At 37.0% G+C, this 26786-nt stretch overlaps 1 protein-coding gene across 8 annotated transcripts in view; it reads right to left on the reverse strand.

Annotated features, from left to right (window-relative positions):
* Positions 1-6173: 6173 nt before the first annotated feature.
* The window catches only part of CHRM3 (cholinergic receptor muscarinic 3), a 257815-nt gene continuing 237202 nt past the window's right edge, over positions 6174-26786 (reverse strand). For all 8 annotated transcript variants that reach the window (XM_085219656.1, XM_085219658.1, XM_085219657.1 and 5 more), the window contains one exon: positions 6174-11655. In XM_085219656.1, coding sequence (XP_085075782.1) covers positions 9834-11655 — 1822 coding nt within the window. In that variant the 3' untranslated portion in view covers positions 6174-9833. The remainder of the gene's footprint in view (positions 11656-26786) is intronic.

The following is a 26786-nucleotide window of genomic DNA, read 5'->3' on the forward strand; positions in this document are numbered from 1 at the left end:
TGCCTGTAAGTGTGTGAATAATTCAGAATGCTGAGGGTCCAATTCAAGTGTGGTTAATACAAAACTTGTCCCACAGATTCTGTGCTCCATCAAAAGGAAAAAACTCACTTATACAGAAACCATTTTTTGAGGAAACAGACAGAAGAGATCTACACAAATCGGTATAGAAGAAAACTGCTTGGTTGTCAAAAGTGCAGTAAGACACTGGATGAGTCTTAGACTCACAGAACCACAGAATCATTAAGATTGGAAAAGACCACCAAGATCACCTGGTCCAACCACCAGCCCACCTCCACCATGCCCACTGACCATATTCCCCTGTGCCACATCCACACATTACTCGAACACCTGCAGGAATGGTGACCCCACCACCTCCCTGGGCAACCTGTGCCACTGCCTCACTGCTCTTTCTGAGAAGAAATATTTCCTAACACTCAGCCTGAACCTCCCCTAGCATAGTTTGAGTCCATTACCTCTCGTCTGATTACTGTTATCTGGGAGAAGAGGCTGAGTATTAGACAGAAAAAGATCCATGATGTCTTTTTATGACTGAATTTTCTCTTATCTGAATACATTAAAATGCTGCATCAGTAAACTGCCCTTCCTCCAAACAGACAAGCGTTACACATACATCATTTCAAAGGGAACAAAGAACTGAAAAATGAGCCAGAGACAAGAAATTCCTGGGTTCCATTTTTCTCTAATACTGCTGGAAATAACGGGCAGTGCTGTTCACGCTGAGGCTAGCAGCGTTGCGGGGAGCCGCGGCCCAGCTGTCCGGCGGCAGAGGGAGGACGGAGCCGGCAGAGGGCGCGGGGCAGCGCCGAGCCACGGCAGCCTTCCTCCGGAGCGGGGCGGCGGGCTGGAGACCGGGCTGAGGTTGGGGCAGACTGCGGTACCGCGGCAGTGCCGGCTCCGGGAGCGCCGGGAGCACGGCGGAGCCCAGCCGAGGGCAGCGGTCGAGGTCGGGCACTGCAGGGAAGCTCGAATGCCGTGGGAGCATCATCATCCATCACCACCGAGCAACTGAGCGTGCCTTCCAGCCAATTAATAGCAGACAAAGATTCCTCGGCATACGAATGGAGTCCACATTGCCTTCTACAAACTTTCCTGCAGAGAGCTATTCCAGACGGAGGGGAATTCGTGTTACCAAAGGATGGACTTGACAGAAACTTCCACTTTTTCTATATCACTCACTGCCCTTGCTACACTTAATCTCAAATAACTTTAAAGTTATTGCTTTTTTTTTTTCTTGATTCCTTTTTCTGTGTTCTGCCCTGTGCTGGATTGAGAGAGAAAAAAAGAACAGGGAAATATATTTCAAAAGTTCATCCAAAATCTCGTGGTTATGTAAAGCTTACATCACCAACCGCTTGGCAGACAATGTGTTGTACAATCAGATATGACTTTATATCACATCAATTACTTTTTATCTTAACTAGCAAGCCACTCCATGAGCAGCAGGGAAAGAAATGACTTTATCAGCTTATACTAATGCAACCGTTATCAGGGGCATACAGGGTAAAAGGCATTTGTAGATTACAATAATAATATATTTTCAAGGAAAATTCCACATGGGAAGGTGCCACCTGATTAGCTTTATATGGAGGAATGAAAAAAATACGAATATATAAATAAATAAGGATGTTAAAGCAGTTTGGCAGACAAAATCCCTTAAGAGCACAATGCTGCATGATGGGAGTTCAGTGGGCACCAAGTTTGTGCAGTGGATTTGGGCTGATACCTATTTGGTTAGAGGAGAAATGAGGGAGCTCAGAGGGCTCCAGAACAGGCCTGATGCATTACTCTGCCTGCAACCACACAGCCATCCACTCTGCCCTCAGGACTGCAGTGACCACGGAGGGCAGAATGCCTACAGTAGTATTTGAGTCTGTTCTGCAATATCTACTCTTTGTATTTGCTGACTCAAGGAGGGAAGGTTACTCCAGAACACTGCTGAAGAGGAATACAAATGCAAGCAGTCGCTTTGCGTTATTATTCACCTCTACTCTTCCCATTAATGTGCTAATGATTTGCAAGACACTATCAGTATAAGTTATGACTAGTGATTCTTTCTGACAGTTTACCTGGACACAGAAGTTTAATTAGTCACCAGGTGAATTGTTATACAATACAACCCCTGCAATTTTGCCAGTAATTTAACTAACACTCTTATTTTGTGTGGTACCTGAATGGATGGTTACAATTCGAAAAGTAGGTACCAGGCTCGGTGTGACTATGCAAGCACTGCTTATTTATACAGAAGAAGGTGGAAGTCTTTCTTCTACTGCTTCCTAATTATTTGCTCTGCTTGCATTTAAGCTCATCTCCACCAGTTTTGGCAGAAGAAAAGCAGGGTGTGATAAGGAGTAAAACTGCAGATTTCTTTATATGAAAGAGGCTTCTGAGGTGCTCAATTATTGCATGAAATCTGCTTTTATATTTCAAAATGAGAAAGAACTAGAAAAATACAATGTATTGAAAATATTTGAGCCTTAAAAACACATATTTGAATAATGTCTCTGGAACTTGTTTTGATCCATCATCAGAAAAAAGGCACAGAAACCTTTCAACTAATAGGAACAGAAAAACACATCAGGAAACACATAGCGTGTATTCATCAGACTCCTGTGATGTTATCTCCACTTGTATCACAAAAATACGCAGTATCTCCAAGCAGTAGCAGGAAGCCTATGTCTTGGCTTCCGTGGCCCACGCCCTTCCCCAGGAGGGTGCAAATGGCAGGAGTTTGTTTCCAGCTTCATGCTGGACAAAATCCTGTGACCTCTGCAGGCCTTTACAATGGAAGAAAGGCATGAATCCTGGAAACAAAAGTGATATGGAAAAACTGTACCTTTGTCACTGAACATGTACAACTTCAACAGCCTACACCTGCAAAGTATCATTCAGAAAGCAATGAATAATAATAGTTCATACTTTTTTAACTTTTAACTTTTAAACAGGTGCATTCATGCACTGTGCACACTGATTCCAATGATCTCTCCTTGAGCATCTTGCCACTGAGTGATGAATACATTCTTCTGTTCCATATTTTGCCTCTAATAACAGCAGCTGCCAGTCAATATGCATTGTACAGAGTACAAAAATGACACCAGTGCTTATTTAAATTTCTCCTGCATTCAAGAGTGTAGTTGTTCCTCATACAGATAATTCCTGCCTCATAGCAATAGGCAAAATGCATGAGCTTAAATCTGCTCAGAAAGTACCAGTGACTGTGGAGAAATGTGCAACTAATTATGGAGCTATACTATTTTGAAAACAAGCCTGGAAGGACCTTCTATCACATTCAGTGAAGTGTGCAGGTCCAGCAGCAGACAAAACAAAGTCTTTTCTTAGCCTATGGCCAAGAAACCACACTGATTTTGAATCAGTGCCAAAGGAGCAAAATATTTACTCTGAGATACATCCACAGTAGAAAGGTTTTGTACTAATAAGGACCAGTTGTAAAATAAGCACTATAAGTGGAGATACATGATGGACAAATTGAATGTATTTCTCATTTTTTGCTTTTTCAGCTTGGTTCACTGTGTTTATGTGAAAAGAAATTAAAGCAGGAAAGGACGGAAGGGAAAAGAAGGGAAGGGAAGAGTAGGTAAGAGAAGGGGTCTGAGGAACAAAGTTTCATTGTGATATTTTCTGGGTATGATGAATTATCCAATAAAAATTCATTTTATTATTGGATAAATGCAAAAATTTGGATTGTTTGCCTGTGAAATTCAGACAACTTTGTTTCTTTTTAGTGGAAACCTGGAAATGCTGACATGAGTCTGATCTATCTATACTTTCCCTCTGCTCCTATGTTTGTTTTTTCTAATGCAGCAAAAATATGAAAAGCCTTCCTATTTTTTTAATAGGACAACACAACATTTCTTCTTTTCAGTGAAATTCTGAAATAAATATAGTTTTGAGTACTTTATAACAAAAAAATCAGATATTAAATACTTAGTTTTGAAATCCAAAATAAAACTCTTCAAAATTCTCTATGCCTATTCATGCTCTCTCATTCTGGAGGGAAAAAAAAAAAAAAAAAAAAGAAGAAAAGAAGAAAAAGGAAAAATTCAAACCACCAGAGGAAAGAATTTTCTTCACTCTAGCTACATCTGATTTCATAATATTTTGCAAATACTAAAAATGGGATACTTCTATATTGATGGAAGAGGGTGTTGAATAGGTATGTACAGCTAGAGGAGACTGAATCCATTTGAAAAGTAAAAATAACGAATGGAAAAAATCATACTGAATATCAGGTAATACTGCACAGGTCTCTTTCTTTTGATATATCCACACAGTGCAGGGCTCAAAGTAAATTGAGCTACAACCTTTATTCTCATGGTGTTGACCGCTCTGTGTCACAATGACAATCAAGTGAAATAATTAACTGCAAATTAGTGAAGGCTCACTCCTCATCACTCTGATGAGAAGCAGGCAATGATGTTTACATGAATGATGAAGATTGGGATTCCTATTTCTCTTATGAGATCTCAGAATCCACTTTTAGAAATAGAGGCCTTCCTTTATTTTCATATTTGGCAAAGCCAGAGTGATTTAATTAAACTAATGGGGTTTAACCTAGTGGAGTACTGATGCAATAACTCAGTGTGTGAAATCTGGTCATGCATTTCTAAATTTTGGGTAATGTCCAAAGATCCAGAACAATACACAGAAAACAGCATGCTCAGAAATAAACACAATGTTTTTTGAAAAATATGCACTAAGATGTAGAAACATTTCTTTTAGCTAAGCAGAGCTGACCCAAACTGTCCAGGTTACAACTGATGTGGCATCAAAGGTAATATTTACTATGACTGTCCATTTCAGCATAATTTTGCAACTACTTCCATGTACATTGTTTTAGATGTGTGTGCATCTCTCTGTATGTACCTACACAGCACAATGTCATAGTTAGGTTATTCTTCTGAGATATACAGAGTACATATAGATGTTTAGGTACAATATACATGCTACATGATATGCATCTGAATAAGCCATTAAATAAATAGCACTTTCTGTATTGCTTTACTGTGCTATTTGTACTCCTTTCATTACATTATCCCTGTTGGGTTAACTGAAACTCACTCATCATTTTAGTACTTAAAATTAATCCAAAGATCTGCAAGCACTTATTGGAATGCATCTGTAAATAACCACAGCAATCTTTCTTTAAGAAAAAAAAAAAAAAAAAGATAATCTATACTGTAATATATTACATATTTCAAATGCAGCAGGGGTGGTGAAAAGTAACAACGTCCTGAATACCAGTTAATAAGTTTGCCAGTTAGGACTGTGAAGATCTATCAGTGACATCAAACACTGTGCTGATGGAGCCAATACACAGAGTATAAAATTGTAGTGCCAAAGGGTATGAAACAGAACAAAAAATGTGCAGCTCCAAACATCCTATTCATATCAGTTTGTTTCCAACAAATGGCATGACTGAATTAGTTATCCTATGCATGTTCATACTAAAAGATGAAACGCAAAAATGCCCAATTAACAGAATTGCAAAATTAATATTTTGCTCTCTATCTGTCTATAGAAATAGAGAAGTTGAGAGCCTACAGATGATCTATGCCTAGTAGAAGGGGAAAAACTCACTTTTAATTCTCCGAAAATCTGAACGTCATATATGACTTAGTTAAACTTCCCGTTGGGTGTTGACCTGCTACTTTGACCTGCTCCCATAAGAAAGTGCAGTGGTGTTTGAATGGGGAAATACATAAAAGATTAAAGGAATATATATATATGTAAAGGATACTGCTTAAATTCCTTCTGATCAGTCTTGTACATCCTTAAGAAGAAAGTATCCAATCTCAACACTAAAACTGTTGGAGCTAGTAACATGCCCTTGGAGCAGTTTAACTTGGCATGGGGATTTTTTCGAAAGGGAAGAAAGCCTGAGAATAAGACAAGCTTGTAAAACATGTTATGAAAAGAATCTAGGAACCATTTGGAGGAGAATTAGATTTTGGAATCTCAAATATAAAATGGAACAGAAGTGCATAAGATGCTTAAGTGGGCAAGTGTAATGCAGTTTATAAATGGTTTAACATAATACTATATGACTATCCACACTATATATGCAGTAGCATGATGATGTCCAGATACTCAAAATTACTGATGGTGCTGATCAGGAAAAAAAGACCAAAAAATCCTTTTGCTTTGATGTTTGTATTCCATACAGACTGAGTGCACTTAAAGAGTTTCATTCACTTCTTACATACACAAAGATGACGAGCCAAGACGTTTTTAAGATTTTCTTACAGAAGAGGTAAGAAAATATAATAATCAATACAACCAAATTAGAAAGTGAAGTTGTACATAACTGAAGAAGGTCATTAACTGCCTCAGAACTATGGTGTGGGCATTCTCACAAAACTGCTCTATCTCTGTACGCCACTTATTGTTCAGCCTATTTAGATCCAGATCTTCAGACCCTGGGAACTGCTCAGATCTGCACATGTTTATACTGTGAACAATGATTGACTGATCTGCAATTTAAATTCTAGGAAGTGCGTTCTGCTGTGGTAGGATGGAGTGCCTCGACACCTATTCCTGGACCTCTGGATCAGGCATTTCTCACAGAATTTTTTGGTTCAGAAGCAATAAACTGTCATACACTTTTGCATTGGGAAAGCCAAATTATTACAGTGGGTTTCATTGTCTTAAAACTGTTCAGTGGCTGACAGTGACTGGGACCTATTCCACAAAGCTTTGTTCAGACAATCCAGTGGCTCCTGTCTGGCTATCTCCTCTCATTTTCTGATCCTCTTCATATGGAGTCTAATCTTGTATTATTGCAGTTAATGAGAATGATGCCTGGTCTCTGAAAAGCCAGCTTTTCATGTAAGGAATGTTTATGGGACTGAGCTGTTTTTCTGCCCTCGGAATGACACTTTCTATCATGTTTCTGACTTACTTTCCTTGAAAACAATTGCAGTATTCTATCATTTGTACTTAAAAAAATAGTAGTGCTGTATTAGATTGTACCTTTGGGTGTTGCATCATTCTTCTTCTGAAAGCTATCATGTGTGCCTATGTTCATAAATAATATATCCACTTGTGCATATAATTACAATTTGTGTGTGTGCATGGGTTTAATGCAGCACATAGACATAAAGGATACAAATTAATTTGATCCCCTCTGTACTTGCAACACAGACAAATTCTTAATATTTTATAGTGCATATTCCATTAAATAAATAACAAAATTGATCTGTGCTACAACATGTGTATACGTACACAATTTATAATGCCTGTAGTAACATTTTAAAGCCTGTTCACACATCAAAATACAGGTTGTTTATTTCTACCTTAAAACAATCTGAGGGTTTAACTCTTCCTATTATGTAAACAGTGGTGACAGCTGCTTTCAAAGAAGCTTAACTTCATTAAAAAATAATAGTTTCCCATTGTAAAATCAATACTAATATACCGTAAGTCCCCCTGATGAACTCAGGCTTCCTTACATGCTCTCTCACATTTTGTGTATTAGGGGCACAGCACTACTCTAAATACCAGAAGATAATAATATGGCAAGATATAGATATAGATATATATTTAAATGTTAAAAGATTAGTTAGGTCAACTTGAGTAATGAATATATTTCAAATATATGCTTCTTTCTATAAACAAAGGTATTTAATTTTCTTTGTAAAGTGAGTGCCTTGCAAGTCTTTAGTTCTTTGTGTCTACTAAACTCATAAACCAATCCTGGGCATCTTTATCTCAAAATGCACTTATGACATATAGCTGAAGCTTTAACTTTTTCATTTTTTTAACTAAACTTGCACTTGAAGTAGACTTACAATATAATTTACAAGCTTACTTTTAGGTAGACATTTTAAACAACTCATACAAAAGAAAGATTTGTATGTCAAGAGTATTTGTTTTAGTGACAAGAAATCTAGGTATACTCTATTCATTTCTCAAGCAGACCTTTATGAATTACTTTAAAAGGACATTACAGCTGAAGACTGAAGAGCAATATTTATCAACATTAAATAAAACATTTGGTGAAGTATGTATAAATATTTCTTCATAAGAACATAACACAAAATTAAATAGTTCAGATACACAGACACCATTTAATATATTTCCATTGTTGTCAAAATCATCTGTAAACACCATCTCACACTGAATACAAAAGCAGCTTTTACATCAGTTCTGTGTTCACAACACTGATGCCCCTTTGTAAAATAAATTTGTTTTGTTTTATTTTCAGCAAAAAAAAAAAAGTTTAAGCAATAAAAAAAGTTTTGGTCAGTTCAAAGACAATACAAAATTATCTTTCAACATGTAAATAAATCAGATTTAGAACAACAATTTAAAGTACAATCCTTTCCCTGGGGGACCTCTGACTTCTATAAATCACACTGTTTGGTGCAGACCACATCACAAATACCAGGAAATACTGGTCATGTCTAAGCTAGAAATATGAAAGCCCTTTAAAAATTTACTTTATTAAAAATTACCAGGTTACAAATTGGCAATATCCACATTTTCTGAAATACCAAGTAACATGGCAATAAACAGAATTAGGTATACTTCTACTTAAAACAGATTCTGGAAAAGAAACTCTTTAAAATGAGTGTCCTTCACATGCAAAAACAAATGATTTCTTTTACACACAGCTTTCACATCTGAAGATCACCTGGGGTGAGCACGAAATGGGGCTGCTGCTCATGTCTGCACCCGTCTGGCCACTGAGCCTTTGAGCATTGATGGCTCAGATGTGAGCTCTCATCATCCCGCACTCTGTAAAGATAAACACATGCTCTGCCCTGCATGTGACCATCAATTCTTTTCACCTTCATATTCTTTAAAGAGATGTAATCTCATGCGGGGAGAGATACCGTGCTCAAGGCAAAGGTTATACTGGGCATACTTCCCATTATAAAATTCTGTGACAGGCTCACAGGCAACACTTTTGTTCTCTCCATTTGTTTTGGCTGGAGAGATGAACCTGAATTTCAGGTGGTGAACAATGAGATAAATATTTATAATACAACTTTCTAACATATATATTTTAATTTCACTCACATGCAAGAGTGATGTGGGGCCCTGTAAAACCTAGACCAATAGATTACCTCTTTCCTGGTATGTGTGTATTTTAGAGATGTGAATGTATTTTTTGCATACATACACACTCACACACACATATATATAACATGAGCTGCACACATGAGCTGCACACTTGGCGACCAGGAATCAGGGGTACAATTAATAATAATACACCAAAAGAGAAGTAGACAGGAAGCTCTACCTTGACAACAAGAAGCAATTTTGCAACCTATACAATGTCTCAAATAATTTCATAATCCTGTTCTGCTGGCTTGCTACATCCATGTGTGACTTGAATTGAAAGCTGTTGGATTCCTTGGAAACAGAAGAGTTGGGCTAGCTAGATGTGCTTACCTGAGATCCCAGAGTTGATTACAATCAAAGAGCTGGGCAGATCAGTAATGGGTTTACAATTGCTATACAGCTTCTTTCAAATTTGTACGAAAACTTTAAGTCTTTCATTCTTTAGTAAAAATGTTGAAGTTTGTTAGTTTTTGCTGAATGCAGACTTCATTTTTATATTAAACTGGATTTATTAAAAGGATACATATGCCCGGCAGCTGCTTTCATGTCCTGATGTTTAAATGTTTGAATCAGCACCCTGGAACCACCCTCCCACCCCATCCTGTCCTGTCCCATTCCAGCCCCTCCCAATCTCCTCCCATCCTATCCTACCCCATCCCTTCCAAACCCATCTAATCCTGTCCCATTGAATTCTCCATTATTTTTTCAGTTGTTTAAAAAATACTATTCTATGAAGCCTCTCTAGGGATCCGTTTATGAAAAATGACAGACTGCCTTTGCTGATACTGCTGTTTGCGTCGTTTTCGTTTGTCACACTGGCACAGCAGCAACATCTTGAAAGTATTTCTGAACATTTTGTTACACAATGCATAGCACACTGGGTTCACTGTGCTGTTGATGTAGCAAAGCCAGTACCCCAGGTTCCAGACAGTTTTGGGGACACAGTTGCAAAAGGTGTTCACCAGAACCATGATGTTATAAGGAGTCCACGTAATGATAAAGGCAAACAAAATGGCACTGAGTGTCTGTGCCGCTTTCTTTTCTTTGATAAGTGACATTCGTTTTCGCTTTGTGATTTGACTTCTGGTCTTCAAGGCAAATTTTTTTGCCAGAGTTGCTTCCTTGAAGGACAAAGGCAGGGCTGCAGATGTCTTGGTCATTGATGAGATGCCATCAGAAGCTGTAGCTGTCTCTGCTGACCCTGGCTGAATTGGAAGCTTTGAAAAACTCTTCTGGAAACTTCCACCATCCTGAATGCTCTTGGGAGGTTGCAGTTTTTTAGGTTTCTTTTCCTGTGATTCCATGTCAGATTTCTGTAGTTCATCTGCTGACTCATTCAGATCTTCCGTGGAGGGCAACTTTGTGGAATTGAGGATGGCACTGTGACCAGGAAGCTTCAGCACGATTGAATAGATAGCTCTGGTCTCTGCTGTGATGTCCTCTTCATCAGATGAGGCTGAATTTTCAAGGGAGGCAGCAGCATCATTGTTGTTCCAGCTGTCACTGCTGCTGTGCTCTTGATCCCCCTGGTCCGTGTTGGGTTCCCAGCTCTTCATTGTGAGCCAGAAGTGGCAGCGTCTGTACTTCCTACGGCTGGAGCGCTTTGTGCTCTGCCGTTGCAGCTCATAGCTGCTGCAGCTCCGGGAGCTGCCAGTCTGGTGTACAAAGCGTGCTGTCTCTGCCTCACTGCCTGAAGCCTGTAGTCCTGCTAACTCTTTGGTGCGTTTCTCAGTCTCCTTGTAAATCCTCCAATACAAAATACTCATAATGGTGACTGGCAAGTAAAAGGCAGCTATGGCAGTGCCAAAAGTGATGATAGGTTCACTTAGAAACTGGATGAAACATTCATCAGGAGGCACAGTCCTCTTCCCAACAAAATACTGCCAAAACAAGATGGCAGGGGCCCAAAGAACAAAAGAGATGACCCATGCTAAACCAATCATTACTCCAGCCCTTTTAGTTGTTCGTTTGGCTCTGTATGTAAGCGGCCTAGTGATGGAAAAATACCTATCAAAACTTATGACAAGGAGATTCATGACAGAGGCATTAGAGGCAACATAGTCAATAGAGAGCCAAAGATCACAGGCCAAGTTTCCCAAAGCCCAGTGGCCCATAATGATGTATGTGGTGAAAAGATTCATGGAAATAACACCGATAATCAAATCTGCACAAGCAAGGCTCAACAAGAAGTAGTTGTTGACTGTTTTCAGTTGTTTGTTAACCTTAAATGAGACAATCACTAGGATGTTTCCTATGATGGTCACTAGTGCAATGATCCCAGTGAGGAAAGCAATCAAAACTACTTGCCAGACAGTGTGTCCACCCAGAGGGTCTTTGATTGTGGCATTTAGGGATGTGTTTGTTGATTCCACAGTGGAGAAGGGAAAGCTCTCTGTGGTCTGAGGAAAATCATAGCTGCCAATAAGTGATGCTCCTTCATCAAGTAGTCCTGGTCCATGAGAATCTCTCTTCCAGAAGGAGCTCACATTTGAAAACAGGGGCAAGGCTGAACTGCTATTGTGCATGATCATTGTGGCTCTCTGACATAGTCTGCGATGGGAAGAAAAACAAAAAAAGTCAAGTGAATGAGTGCAGGTGATAAATAAAAAAATTGTTCACATACTCATATACATAACCTTTAGAACTTTGAAAGACGTCTTCAAAAGCACAGTTGCCTGTGATACGGTCCAAGTCAAGCACAACATGATAGTACTCAGCTTACAGCTGTGAATAATCAAAGCTCTTTGTAGCAATCACACAGTGTTTTCTCAAAACCATTCAGTAGCAGAAGAACCAAATTCGCAGGAGAATTTGAACCTTTGATAGCATTAAAATATCCACTAACTCTTAATTAAAATACTTCCTAATGGAAGCATGGAACCTGCTACCTTGGAGCCTTCAAAAACTAAATGCCAGACACATGTAGATACATATTCTGTGAGACTGAGTCACTGCTGGTCCCCAGAGCTCCCATGGCTCTAGGAAAATGCCGCCTCAGATTCTGCAGTCTCCAGAAATAGCTAACATGGAACAAAAATATTTTTCCACCTTTCCTTAAATTACAGAGATACAAGTTCAGTATGATTTAACTATATATCAAGCTACTATATCCCTATACTACTACAAAATAAAAATATCTTTTCTGCTATATTTCAGCTATCTGATAAGGGTACTAGAAGCTCTCACCACTACTTTTTGTGCATGACACTCGTCATTTTATATCTACATTTTTACACTTGATTTAAGGATTTTACATGTATGTGTAATGACTTAAAAATGTCTTTGGGGCAATATGTTCAAATTTCCTTTGAAAGTATGGTCTCTAGAGTTGGGGAATATGTTTAGCAGAAGTATGTCAAAGCACTTATTAAACACTTCAGAAAAAAGAGGAAAAAAAGCATGAAAGGGATTCATAATTAAACTTTAATCCTTTTCCCTAAGTACTTATGTAAAATGAAGACATGTTCAGAATAGGGATTTCGATTTCCCTTATTTCATTAACTTCTGTGGTCATCTGACTAGGTCTGTTGTAATAAATCAATTATATAATCAAGCAGCAAGAATTTTGATGAGAAAATCCATTGCAGATGATAAATCTTGAACAAAATATGCTTTCAAAGGCAAACGTTTTGTTCTTATAGAATCATTTCAGAGTCAATATATTATGACATGAGAAAATTATGAGAAGCAAAATGAACTGGCGTTACAGAAAATATTTAAAGAAAAAGGGATGTTTTGGCTTTGGTTCTGTATATATTTTGTTGTTCTTTGAAATGCACTTGGTTTTGTCAGCAAGCTGTATGAAGCTGTGATTTTAAACTGCATACTTCCTCTTATACATGCATTACAAGGAACAACAATTTGTTACTGTAGTTCATGTACAGTAATTACAGACCATATTTTGGTGTCAAGGACATATTAAGTTTTCTGTTTTATTAATAAAAAGAAAAGATTACAATGTTGCTGCAGTCTAATTCAATCTACATTGAAAGTGTTCATTATCATCATAACACACATATAACAAAAATACAATACCAAAACATAATAACAAAATCATAACTGTAAATATTACCCTGGGAAACACAGTATTAAATTCAACTTCTTTCTGGATAGAAAGATGGAAGTTTGAAACTAAAATTATCTTTCATCAAAAAAGTTGACATTCCAAATTCAATTTTCATTGGAAAGGAAATGTGCACACTTGCATGAAAGTTCAGACAAACAGGAGTTCTAAAAATTTGTCAATTTGTAAATGAAATTAAATTGGGATTTGGTTTTGAAACAGGTTTCTGAATTGATTTTCAACATTGAAATATTGTGGAATATTTCATACAAAACTATATAGTATCCCAAAATGTCTTCTCAAGTGAAAACTCTATTTTCTGAAGGAAAATAGTGACATTTTTTCACAGTTTGTTCATTGCTTGGAAAAAAAGACTGGGAAGATCTGAATTGGCTTCATAGGAAGGAATCAGTGAAAATGAAATAGAGAATTAACCATGTAGCAGAAATAGCAATGGGCAACCTGCACATATTTGTTTTTCAGAACTGATTTTAAAAACCCAGGAAATAAGAGCAAAAGCACAAGACTTTAACTGATCACAAAGATTACACTGACATAAAATGATGATTGAAATTTGTTGTAAAAACGAATATTAATCCTTTAGCAAAATGTATTAAACTAATTAGAATTCCCCACACTCCCCACTCTGATTTTCACAGACCTAACTAAGAATAGAGAGTCTATCACTCTGCCTGTTAAATGTTGCAGTGTAGGTGACTATCTTGACACATATTTGGCTTTTCCTATGGTTGTCATCCACTTGTCCTGTCTGCTGATTTAAACTTTGTGGGCAATGTTATTACAGGATTTAAAACAATCAGAATAACAATTCCTACCAGCTTAAAGTAAGGTGTACCAAATGTCATAACAGACAGCATTCAACACATTGAAGATTGTTTCTGAACTTGTACCTGCTGCATAAAAATGCATGTTTTGTATCAAATACATAATTCATGCAGGACTTAGGGCATAAAAGGACAAAGTGGGTGAGGAAGAGTGGCTCATGCAAGATGCTTGTAAACATGTAAGTGATTAAGCAGGACAAGGGGAAAGGAAGGCATAAGGAAGATATTTGCCAAAGATGCTGGAAGAAACTCTTTGCCACTGTCATGGGAAATTGTTCTCTATAAATTAGAAGATGTGCCAAGAAACACATTAATTTGTTGCATACTTAAATAGTCATTATGTTTTATATTTTGCTATACTTTTTATGCTTTGCATAAAACCTTAAGCTTGTTTTACTCTCCTACTGAAATTCACAAGAATGATTGTGTCTTGGGACCACTCAGAATATGAGTTTTGAAACTGCAGTGCTACCAAAATACTCATGGAATGAGTAGTGCAAATTGCATGACTGTGTTCAAACACCATACACCTCTCCTTGAAAGAACATGACAGAATGAAGTGGCTATCAGTTTTAAAGTCAACTTAGGATTTCCTCTACATTTAACAAGAGGTGACTATTTGTTTATCAAAATAGTTTAGTTCACAAAGCAAGTATGCTTTGTGAAACCCAGCTTGGGTTTCAGCATCTTTAGACATACAGCTAATACAAAAATGAAATCATGAAGATGGTTCTATAAAGTGAACTGCAGTGAGGTCTATTTTAGAAAGTAGCTATAGAGAAATGAACAAGAACATGCCCCATCCTTGTAGACATTCAAGGTCAAGCTGCACGGGTCTCTGAGCAACCTTATGTAGCTGTAGCTGTAGCTGTCCTTGTTCTTTGCAGGGGAGCTGGACGAGATGATCTTTATAAGACCCTTCTAACTCAGATTATTCTATGATTCTACAATTATAGGATATCTAAAACAAAGAGCAGCATTATGCATGTTTCCAAGAACTATCCGTACGCAAGTTTTTGAAGGCAAGGTGTAGAAAAATAACACTAAATAAAAAGTACACTACAGCATGTGAATCATTCTCTGAGGCCCATTCCATCTGTACTGTTACGTGATATCTATGTGGTCATCTTTTTTCTTTGTTCTCAATCAAAAATTTCCACACTTGTAAGACTGCTTTTCACAAGCAAATCCACACAAACTTTTCTGAAAATATTTCACCATGTTCTTGCCATCTATTAGAAAAGGTGTGAGACACAACATATTTCTTTCTTTGCTTCCTCAAGATGCACTCTGCTTATGGTCTGGAGCTGGTATAATTCAGGCCACTAAACATAATGTGTTCTATCTTATCCTGCTGCTTCAATGAAGGTGAACAAGTCAAATTTGCAGTGTCAAACAGAATCATCCCACCTATTATAAAGAATGAAAGTCTGCAGAAGGCCATTTGCAAAAAGGCAGAAAGAAGTCTGGATGAGAAGCACACTCTTGCTTTTCATTCACTCCTCCTCCAGTACCTTCATACCTGCTCAAAACATCTTGACTGAGGAAGTTATTGACTATCATGTAGAATGGCTAGAAAAATGGAGATCTCATATACTCAGGAATTATAAATCAAAGTATGTGTAAACTCAGCGTGCAATAACATATTGTCCTTTGAAGGAGGCAGTGAAGCACTATTTAAGTTCAGCTGGCTGCTTTCAATGCACAGGTGAAACAAAAACACAGCTCACTTGCGAGCAATCACTTAAACAATGGCGATGTTCTTGCCAATTATTTATGGGTCAGTGTGGATGAGAAATAGAATCAGTGTAAAGTATCCTTGCAGTGTTTTACATAAGAGCTAGGCATCTTTTCTACAGCTGTCAGAGAGGATGAAGTCACAACAATATAGCATGGCAGAGAGCTGAGTTATTATATTTGCCAAATATACTCTAGAAATAATTAATTTTATAGAGTGCAGACATTCTTTCACTGACACTGGGGCAGAGAGCACAGGATGAAGGCCATAAAGCATGCCCTCAACACACATAAATGGGTAAAAACTCTACAAGGTACATCCAACATAGTCAAGTATTGATTGAGAAGTCTGAAATATCATTTTTATGATGATAACATTTCATTGCTTTTTCAAGTAAAGCAATGCAAGCTAGTATCTTGTAATAGACGAGAAAGGACCTGGGAGAAGTTGTTGACAAAGGAAATGAAGCTTTCATTAAAGACTAAAGTTTAAAAGATGGTATCCTTAAGAGCTGATGATAGAAATAGCAGTATTACTAAGAAATAGCAATAAAATTGTTGACAATTCAGTAGCGCTTCGCATTTTCAATATGTAATAAAATCATAAATAAACCTAAGTGTTATTGTTGGAAGTCCAAAACAGCTACAGCTTGCAAATAAATTTGTAAAACTAATGTATAAATGCATTCTCTATCACTAAATCCACTAAAACAATTGAGAATTCAGTTTAACTGTAGAAACTGAAATGCAGTTTCAATGTAAATTAGCTAATAAATACTTTCAGAAATAGTATATATCGAGTCACTATGAGGAAACCTGGGAAAACCTTACTTCAGCTGCATTTTCTGATGCTGAGAAAGTACTGGAACTAAACCTTTATTCTTCAGATCAGCTCTCCTATCTAGCTGCAAAGTAATTGTTTTAGTGAATGCCTGAGTAGCCTTTAGAAGATGAGTAACTGAGAAAGAGGCGATATCAAGTGTCACTCATACTTGAGATCTTGAATGCAGAATGCAATCCTGGAAGCTGGAACTCATCCTTCCAAATCCTTCAGGTATTAAAGGGATCCTAGGTTTTCACTTCATAAACTGAAAGTTGCTAGCATGATGGTGAACATAGTCATTTGTTATTCTGGCTTGTATCCTAGTTCCTGCAATCAAACTGTTTTATTCAGTAAAAAAAAAATCTATTACCCATATGTTCATCTGCATAGAAAAATCACTATCACCACCATCATAATATTTTCTATTTTGGATCAGTGCCGCCAGATTTTCTTCACTGTAGGAAGCCAGAACAAGCCAAGCTATCCTTCATTTTCCAAATCTACTACACATTTTCTACTGTCTATATAAGAAGCACCGCAAGGAAGCAGAGAATGTTCTATGTCTTCAGCTCCAGCAAAATGAGAGCTTGTCCAGCGATACAGCCTGCCATCACCTTCCCAGCAAGCCAAGATCAAATACAAAAAGATGGGGAGATAAGTGCAAGAGGATCCACAAATACGTGGATAAAAATTTGCAAACCACTGGTATGAAATACTGCATTACAATTTCAAGTCAGTGATTAAGGAAGGAAACTCCATGCAGTGAATTATAAAAAAAAAAGCCTTTAGAATGTTTGCTATACTTATTTAAACTAGAAATAAGCATTGTTACAAAATCAAAATGTGCTAAAATAAAGAATACATGCACATTTTAAAGTTTTCCTGAAATCACCCCCAAGATTGCATATGACTATTATTTTTCAAACCTAAATTTTCTTTTTGAAAACACAAAAAATAATAATAATAAAAAAAAGAAAAATGCAAGTAATTATAATGCTGTTCACTCTTCTACATTCCTTATATCATTGCATCACTGCAGCTAATGTAGCACATGGTACAATATTCCTTAAAAATATGTATGTGATAACAGGAAGCACAACGCAATTGCCAATGAACTGGACATCTGATTTACAGTAACTTATCTATACCGATGATTAAAAGCATAATACATTCAACACAGATTTTCATCTTTGCAGAACAAAAATACAGAGCTATGGAAGTTTATCCCACCACCAAATATCCTGGTACGCTTATAATTGATACAAACAAGTAACTGATATGCTCTTATACTTTTATATATACGTACACATATGCACATAAGACTATGTACATAAAAATATATCACATTAAATAGGACAAAAGTATGCATGCGTATATAACTGTAGATATGTGTGTTTATAGACATGTATACATCTGCAGACATAGACACAAATACCTTTGTCACTTTTTCAAATATTGTTACATGGAAAGACTAAACCTTTTGCTGATTAGCTTCAACTTGAAATAAATAAATTGTCAAACATACCCCACCAAGGTGAAAGTTGCAAACACTTCAACCCCAATCTCTACCATTTTCCTTCCATAAAGATGTTTTGCTCAGTCTTACTAAATTAGCTAGATTTAATAAGAAGCTGCTTTTGTGATTTTGTGAATTAGATTTTACTTATTATTTGCTTATTATGTTGCTTCTGTTAGAGTGTGAAGCCTAGTAATGAGCAAGCTAGACTCATTCTCTAAACTCATTCCCAGGGATGTGGTAAAATACCCACAACTAAAGGCTTTCAAGATGCATTTACACAGAATGCTAGACAACAACACGAAGGCTCCCTTTTCCCATGAAATGTTGGACTTGATTTGTCCATGGATTTTTGAGATCTCTTTCAACATGGGATGTTTTATGGTTCTATGATATATTTCCTTTCCATGACTTTGGAGAGCATTTAGCGGACCTAATGCAAAGCACAAAATTACCTGGTCCACCAGTCAGCCTCTCACCCTACTGGGAGACTGGTAGGGCACTGGAACAGATTTCCCCGGACAGTGGTTATGGATCCAAGCTGCCAGAGTTCAAGAAGCATTTGGACAATGGTCTCAGCCATAGGGTTGGAATTTTGGTTGGTCCTGTGTGATGCCAGGAGTTAGGACTCTGTGTTCCTTATAGGTCCCAGCCAGTTCCAGATAATCTATGGTTCTGTGATCTCCCTTCCAGCCCTACAGTCAGCAAAAGGAGCATCCCCCCAGAGCAACTTCAGAGTACTCCAGCTGAGATGCACACGAATTCCAGACTGGGAGTAGAAGAAACACTACCTAACATAGCCAAAGAATCTAAGAGCAGTATCTAAAGCCTTTTTTATTCCTTAACTTTCCAATTAGTTTTTGGCAAACATCCACCATGCTGTCCATGTTGAGTGCAAGGCCTTCATTATACTGCCCAGCTGTCCCTGCAGCATCCACTGTGAGCCTTGGATGCTTACACTGCATTTGCTTATTTGAACAATATTTGTTCTTCCAAACACCTTTCAAGGACAAACTTGAAACATGAGCTCAAGGTGTAGTGTCTGTTTTATCAAGGTCAATAGCAGCAGATTTGCTCATGGAATTGCACTTTCCATTCTCAGGCACCTGCACTTTGCAGTTATTATCTGAACAATTCCTGTAGAAGAAAGAGAAACCTTCAAAAACCAGAGCTTAGATGTGTCTTAAACTTTTGAATTACTGAAAACAAAAACAAATTAGGTCTTGCTTAATTAAGATTACAGTATAAATATTGACTACCAGCTACTATGGTTAAAGTGTCGATGTGCTTTCATAAGAAGAAAGGCAATTATTTAAATTCCAGGCATTCTCTTTCAGAGAACCTTATTAAAATTACACCCCATCTGTCTAATTGATATTGGAGTAAACAGACATACTGTCCAAAACCTAGTCAGAATTACAATCAAATATTGAGAGTTTAACTTACTGACTTAAATGATGTGCATTATAGGTGTCTCGGGACAGGAAAGCCTGAGTAAAGGGCTGGATATGACATTGAATTTAAACATGAAAATAGATTGAGGGGGTGAAAATTTTTCCCTTTGAGTAAAAACCTATCCATCTCAGAGACTTCATTTCAATATCCTCTTGTCCATACATTTTTAACATATTTCTTAATATTTTATTACATACTGTTTTGATGAATCCAAGACATGATCTAAAATTTCACATTGCAGTGTGCATACATAGATACTGAGCTACCTCTTTGTAAAATGCCATCCATAGACTCTCAATAAATTATAATTCTCTCAATAAAATATTTAAATATCACATACTAAAACGCTGGTTATGTAAAGTAATGGAAATTCTTACCCATAATGATTTATTTCTTCTAGATGGCGTTAGATGCTAGAATACATTGACTAAACAGGAAAAAGTATGAGTCAATGTAGAGAGAGAAAAAAAAATCAAGATTTTGGAGTGAAATTCTCTTAATTTCCTATGCATCGTTCTCTAAAACAATACTCATATTGGAGCAAATCAGTATCAAGAAGAAAGAGTTCATCTAAATCATATGGTAGATAAAACAAATACATTTTACCATACTCATAATTCAACCCTACTTTTAGTAATCCTTGGATGCATTTAAAATCTATATTGAATGTGAACATTAGCCTTTAAGAATATTAACAGACAATAACAGATCTCATCAAAACTATCTTTAAGGAAACTGCTTTACAACAATGTAATCAGATAAATAGATAAATAGATAAATAGATAAATAGATAAAAATGCATTTTTATCTAGAGAGAATAATAGTAAAAATTTGTGTTTACATAAAGGTTTAGCAAAGAGCTATTTGGACCCCAGCTCAAATGTCAGCGTTTACCAGCCATTAGGTCCTCTATCATGAGAGATCTCTGATGTTCATAATTTAAATGTGCTAACACAAGGTTGAAGTTATCTTGAGCGTGGTGGAATCCTATAAGCTTCTGAACAGTACTTCTGCTGCACACTACTTTTTATAATGTAACTGTGCCATTGGACCCAGGTGTTAAAAATGCAAACCAACTCATACAATTTTTTGGATGGTAGACAGTCTGGTAGTTTTAAATAGGATGCAATAAGGTGAATTGAACAATGCTAGGAAACATTTAATTAAGGAAAATGTATTGTTTTTTCCCTTAATGATTGAAATATTATTGCTATCTACTGCAACAAAAACAACAGTCCCCAATTGGACAAATGCTTTTCTTAAAAGCTGGCCAGAGTTAGAGGGAAAAAAGGTGGTAAGTGGTATCTATTATCTAATGAATTCTATATAGATATTTGCAAATTGGAACTACTTAGATTGAAAACAATTTTTTGTACAGAAACTTCGCCTCAGAATGTTATGCTTTTAATCAAAATGTGTTTTTTGTTTTCACTCAATTATAGTAATGTTTAAAGTTTCAAAACATTTTAGCTTGGCTTCATCAAGTGAAAGTTTAAATACTTGGCCAGAAAATAGATACTTTTGGTGTATTTATTTATTTAATTGGATTACTGAGTGTGAATTCCTAATTTGCCAGATTTAGGAATATCCTTTCATACTGATAATTTGATAAAATTGGGAAAGTATATGAAACCCACTAAGAATTGATTAAGGAATTAATCTGTTGCTGAGTGGAGGAAAAGTGCTGTGTTTGCCCTCTTTATATTTCTGTAATATAATTGTAAGAAAATGCAATGGCATATTTGAAATGAAATATTTTTACCTTGGTGAAATTTCTTGGGACTAAATCAGACAAAAAGGCAAAATGCTTTGTTTCAGTGCTTTGCTGTAAATATTTACATAAATACTGAAAACATTCCATTATTCACTGTTACATATTAAGTAAATCTTTCCATCTGTTTGAAAGTGTGGTTTAATATCCACTAGGTGGCATAACAGTTATTCAAAAGCAAAAAGCAGAATCTTAATTGGTCTCTCTTAAAGCCTGTATGTCTTATATGTGGAAATCATAGCCAAATAAATTATATCTACTACCTGATAGGGACAGCACCTAAAGAAATGCACATAATCCAAGTATTTGACTGAATCAAACTATCAGCCACATTACCGGTAACTGTGTTTTGTGTTATAGTCTAACTTCACTTTTTCTTCCTTTCTTCTTTTTTTTTTTCCCCAAAAATAGACACATCTGAAATTCTCAATGGAATTCTGTAACTTAATCAAAATGGCTCATTCCAAACTCTAACCCCTTATATGCATGCTGTGATGAAATTTTAGTCTCTGGGAAAGCAACAATAGCAGGCATTGTGGATTTCAGTGAATGTCAGCAATGATTCTTTATTCACAGACAGACAAGCAATATAATAATGCTATCAATGCTATAATCTTCTTTAGGATTTGTGTGCAGTTTTCTTGGTGGTTTGCAAAGCAAGGGAAATGGAGGCATGCCCAATGAAAATATTTCTGAGAGAGGGAGGACGTGCTAATGATAAATGTATTCTGATTTAATTTATTCTACATAAATGTATTTTGCTAACCCTTGTGGCAGAATTCTCTTCTAAAAACATTTCATTATCCTGCTATATATTTTTTGCTTTAGTATCTGCCTTTTCTTCCTATACTAAGAGCTTAAAGTTTCTGATTTACAGCCTTACAAAAAAGTTATAGCGTAAGGAGCACATACGCAAAAACATTGGTTTTATTCAACCTGGAGAATGGACCTGTCCCATCACTTAATCACAGATGCACACTGGAGTTCAGGTTTCTTTAGGACCCTCTTGCCTTATTGTTGTAAGGGTGAGCAAGACTGAGGAGGGAAAATGAAGGACTTATAATTACTGTAAGTTATATGTGGAACTCAAGTTCACACCTAATTCTGGCATAGGGTTTTTCTACACACTACAGGAGATGCGTTTTACACTTGCTGCCAAGGCATCTTTCCAGTCTTACTCCAGCTTGTAGTGTTGCAAGGGACTGTTGTGACCCAAGTCCTGGCACATAGCATTGTTGAAGCTCGTACAGTTGGCCTCAGCCTCCTGGTCCATCCCATACAGACACAGAGCATTCCTACCTTCAAGCAGGTGAGCAACTACATAACTTGGTAATGTAATCAAAATTACTGAGGGCACACTCCTCCCATCCAGATCATTGGTAAAGATATTAAAGAGAACTGGCCCCAGTACTGAGCACTGGGAAACACTGCTTGTTACTAGCCTCAAACTGAATTTAGTTCCATTTATCACAGCTCTTTGGGCCCAGGTATTCAGCCAGTCTTTTTAACATCTTACTCAAAAGGATAATGTGAAGTTGAAATTAGTACTGCATAACCATTCCTCAACTTTTGTATTAGCAGTTTTGCAAAACAAACAGTTATGAACTATTGTCTTTGCAAGTGTTCATCTGCATGTTTCTAAAATGTTAATCAATCCATCAACAAAAAGATCATTTTTAATTTCAGCAATGATGTATTCATCTACTGCACTACACTATCTAGCTAACATACCCATGGTACTCTGTACTCTCTCCTCATTGCTGTTACTGAGATTTCATGCACACTGACATGCAAAATAAGTTGAAATGTGGATATGTTAAGATGTTATGGTTAATATGGATATGTTAAGTGTAAAAGTTGCTATCTGTGTATCAGATACGTAAATTGAACTAGTTTTTCTGTATTTGCTCTTTCAAGCATAAAAAACTTGTGCTTTGCAAACCCTTAAGAGTGTAGGCTAATAATAGTAATAATAACAAAACATGATAAAAGAAATCAGGAGGTCTTGCTAAAATAGAAGGAAAATATTTCTTCCAGCTTTGATAGGGTTGTTCAGATGGTAAATGGAACTTCCAGGATAGAACTGGAACACCAGAAGAAAGAGAATCTCTACCTAGAAAAACTCTTTCCTTCACTGACAGGTGAGAGGCATTTTAATGTTTAAACTAAGAACAGGGATGCACACTGCATGTGGTTTCTTTGAGTCTCATTTACCAATAAAGAAGTATCAATGTTCATTAAGTATTTCCTTCCATTTACCTGCCTGTTGTCATCCAGCTGTCATATTTCTTTGCAAAACTTCCAGGTTGTTGTGGGACTAACTGATCTATTTGTTTTAGAATCAAAAAAGGTTCTCTATTTAGCTACCATTCAGGAGGGTATTTTATTTGCTAATTTCTAAAATATTTCTGGAAGCACTATAGCGATATACCTGAGTAAAGATCCACGAATGAGAATTTTTATTTAGGTTACTGTTTATTGCAATCCGTGGTCAGACTTTTGATGACATATGTGGTCTGCTGGTCAACATCAGAGCAAAGGAGAAATAAAAAGCCCAGTTGCTGCTCTTTGTACCCTACCCTAACATTTCTTTCAAGCTGAAAGGCTTAATGTAACAGAATCAGTGTAGATTCTGCTACTTTCTCACTTGCGATCTCAGCAACAGCTCCTGGAGAAGTTTTAAAACCATTTAAAACTCACAATTAATTTTAAATCCTTTTTAAATACATTCCTTGCTAGTTAGCTCCCTGTGTTCACAGAGCAGTAGTGTAGTGGCACAGTATTCCCCCTGTGGGTCATGGGAAGTCCTCTGAAAAGAAAGAAATGTGGCTATGGTTAGTCTAAAGGGTGCACATGCTTGTGAATGCTTAAATGATAAAGGCTTGCAGAGCCTTAAATGAGATCTCACTGTAGAAATGATAACAAACTGGATAAAAGAAACACAGAGTATTCAATACAGTAGAAGGAAAAGGATAATGTAAAAAAACAAATATGTAAAGAACAGTAAAAAGATGACTAAGATGCAATCTGATAACTAATTGTGGAAACCTGAAGTCAGCATGGAAAGCAAGGAAAGCATGCAGGCTTCTTGTATCTAAGCATAGCAACAAAAATCACTTGAGGTAAAAGGACATTTCCATTTGTCCTTTTGGAATGGAGCAGCAATTCTCTGTTCTCAGTCCTTCCCATGCCAGTCCTTTTGTCTTGCTCTATAAGCTAGCTAGGCTAGATTAGCAACTATAGCTACTGCTATGAGAGAAGTTCAGTTGTATTGGAGTGAAGATGTCAAGAATGCTTGGGCCTTGTGGCTTCAATTTAGAGAAATAAGCATTTTTGGGAATTGATTATTCAAAATTAAGCAAAAATGAAGAATTGCCTGAGAGCTGCTTGTTCATAGAAAAGATTTTAAGCTATTGAACTTTCCTTCCCAAACATATTCATGATCGAAAACGGAGACCATACTCCGCATAGTCCTAACAATTATTTTTACCAAGCTTAAAATGTCAAAATGTACTGAGTTACTAAGTGTCCTTTTTCCATTTTACTAAAGTCTATTCAGAGCAGTGAATGTGGCATGTTACGGTTCCATTCCAGAGAGCAAATCTATGAAATCTTCCTTTGATTCTTGCTCCACAAACTGTTACATCACTGCTTTCTTAATGCTCACATCAATCCCATCAGCCTTTGAATTTAAGAACCATATTTCCAGCCACAAATGCTAAATCTTTTCTTTTTATCTCCAAATGAATGCAAATAGAAGGATAACATTTTGGATACCAAAATAGTTTACAGGGGCAACTAATATTTTCTAAGCAAATCAAAAAAAAAAAAAAAAAAAGCCCCAGTGCTAAGGAATGTAAATTTCAGTTTGTCATTGATCAAAGACAAACTCAAAGAGTAGGAAAGGAAGGACAAAGGTACTGTTAATAATATCAGATGTTTATAGACAGACTAGCGCACACAATTGCTTTGGCATATATTATAAAGAAATCAATGTCTCATTTTTCATGTGTAATGGTAGAAGTGTCAGTGGTGACCTTAGCAAGAGCAGGAAAAAGTAGACTGTCCCTCAGATTTTCAGGAAACATGCTTTGTATAAAATAAATAAATAAGCAAATAAATCCCTCACCCAGTTGCTTCATTTCAGATGAGTTTCAAACCTTTTGGCAGTTGCTTGGTACAGCAGCATGAACAGAGCTAAAATGAGAACCAGTTTTCCCAAGAGATTGTGAGTGATGGGAAGCCAGGGATTCAGCTTGGTGAGCCAAAGCCAGATGACTGCAGAGGAATGCTCGAGCTTCCAGGTTAAGTCCTTCCTCCTGTAATTACACTGCAACAGCTCACAGCACCATCAGGAAGATGAAATCCACCATGCTGGCTCCTGACACAGCCATTGCATGAAACCTCTCCAAGTTGGTATCATTTCGTGAGAGAGCAGGGTGGGGAAAACTCAATAAAACAAGACGACATTAAAAAATACAGACGAGAAAAAGGAAAGCAAATTGTTCCCAGGCCTATCCTCACATCAGTGAACTGTTGTAGCAGAAGAACGGCACAGATAAACAGTGGACCATCTGATATGTTGATTCTCCCCATGATAAAAGCCACCAGTATCGAACAAATTCGTTCTGGTACTGGCCACTCTGGGAGGTTGTAGTCACTGAAAGGGAGTGAGTGGTTCCTCATGCATGTGAGGATGATGCACTGCATGGATTTATCTGTGCAGTCATGAAGTATGGGGGGGGAGGACGTGGGAGGAAACTGGAAGCGGGTTGTCTGCAGCTCTGTACTGAAATATAGTAAGAGGCTGAAGCCCACATCCTGACTGTCATCTTTTCTCTTTAAGTGATGTTCATACATTACTGATGATTAGTCTTTTTCACTCAGTCCAGAAGTGATGTGCAAGGCATATAATGATGTTATTATGAAAGTGATCGAGCGAGCTTTGTGTTAACACTTGAAAAACCTTGGTCTTGATGAAGTCAAACACGCATGCACTGTATGATTATTATCAGCGTATTTGATTTAGAGAGGAGAGACTGAACCATGCAGGAATATGTATGAACTTCTGTATTTATGCAGTGTTTCTAGCAATGGCTGAGTGGGATTTTTTTAATAATACGTGTAGCTACTGGAATCCTGCATCTTGACTTCTTCTCTATACTTCAGTGTCGTGTTAGCAGACATATAAACAAAATGCAAGATAAAATGCAAGAAGTGTTCCCTGCTCTGAATCTCTGTGCAGTAAAATGCACAACTGCTTGCTTTTCAGGCACACAAAATTTACCTGAGTTCTCATACAGAAAATGGGTAAACAACAGAATGCCCTCTGGTCAATGTAAACATTTTCATTTATGCATCATATGTTATAAATCCCTTATGACTGTACTGACTGAGAAATATCACATCAGCGTTCACTTAAAACAGCATGTATAGTTCATCTCCCTGGAAAGCAGCAGTTTTTAGTGCTT

Source organism: Meleagris gallopavo, chromosome 2 (genome assembly GCF_905368555.1).
Source record: "Meleagris gallopavo chromosome 2, MGAL_WU_HG_1.1, whole genome shotgun sequence".
NCBI classification, from domain to species: Eukaryota; Metazoa; Chordata; class Aves; order Galliformes; family Phasianidae; genus Meleagris; species Meleagris gallopavo.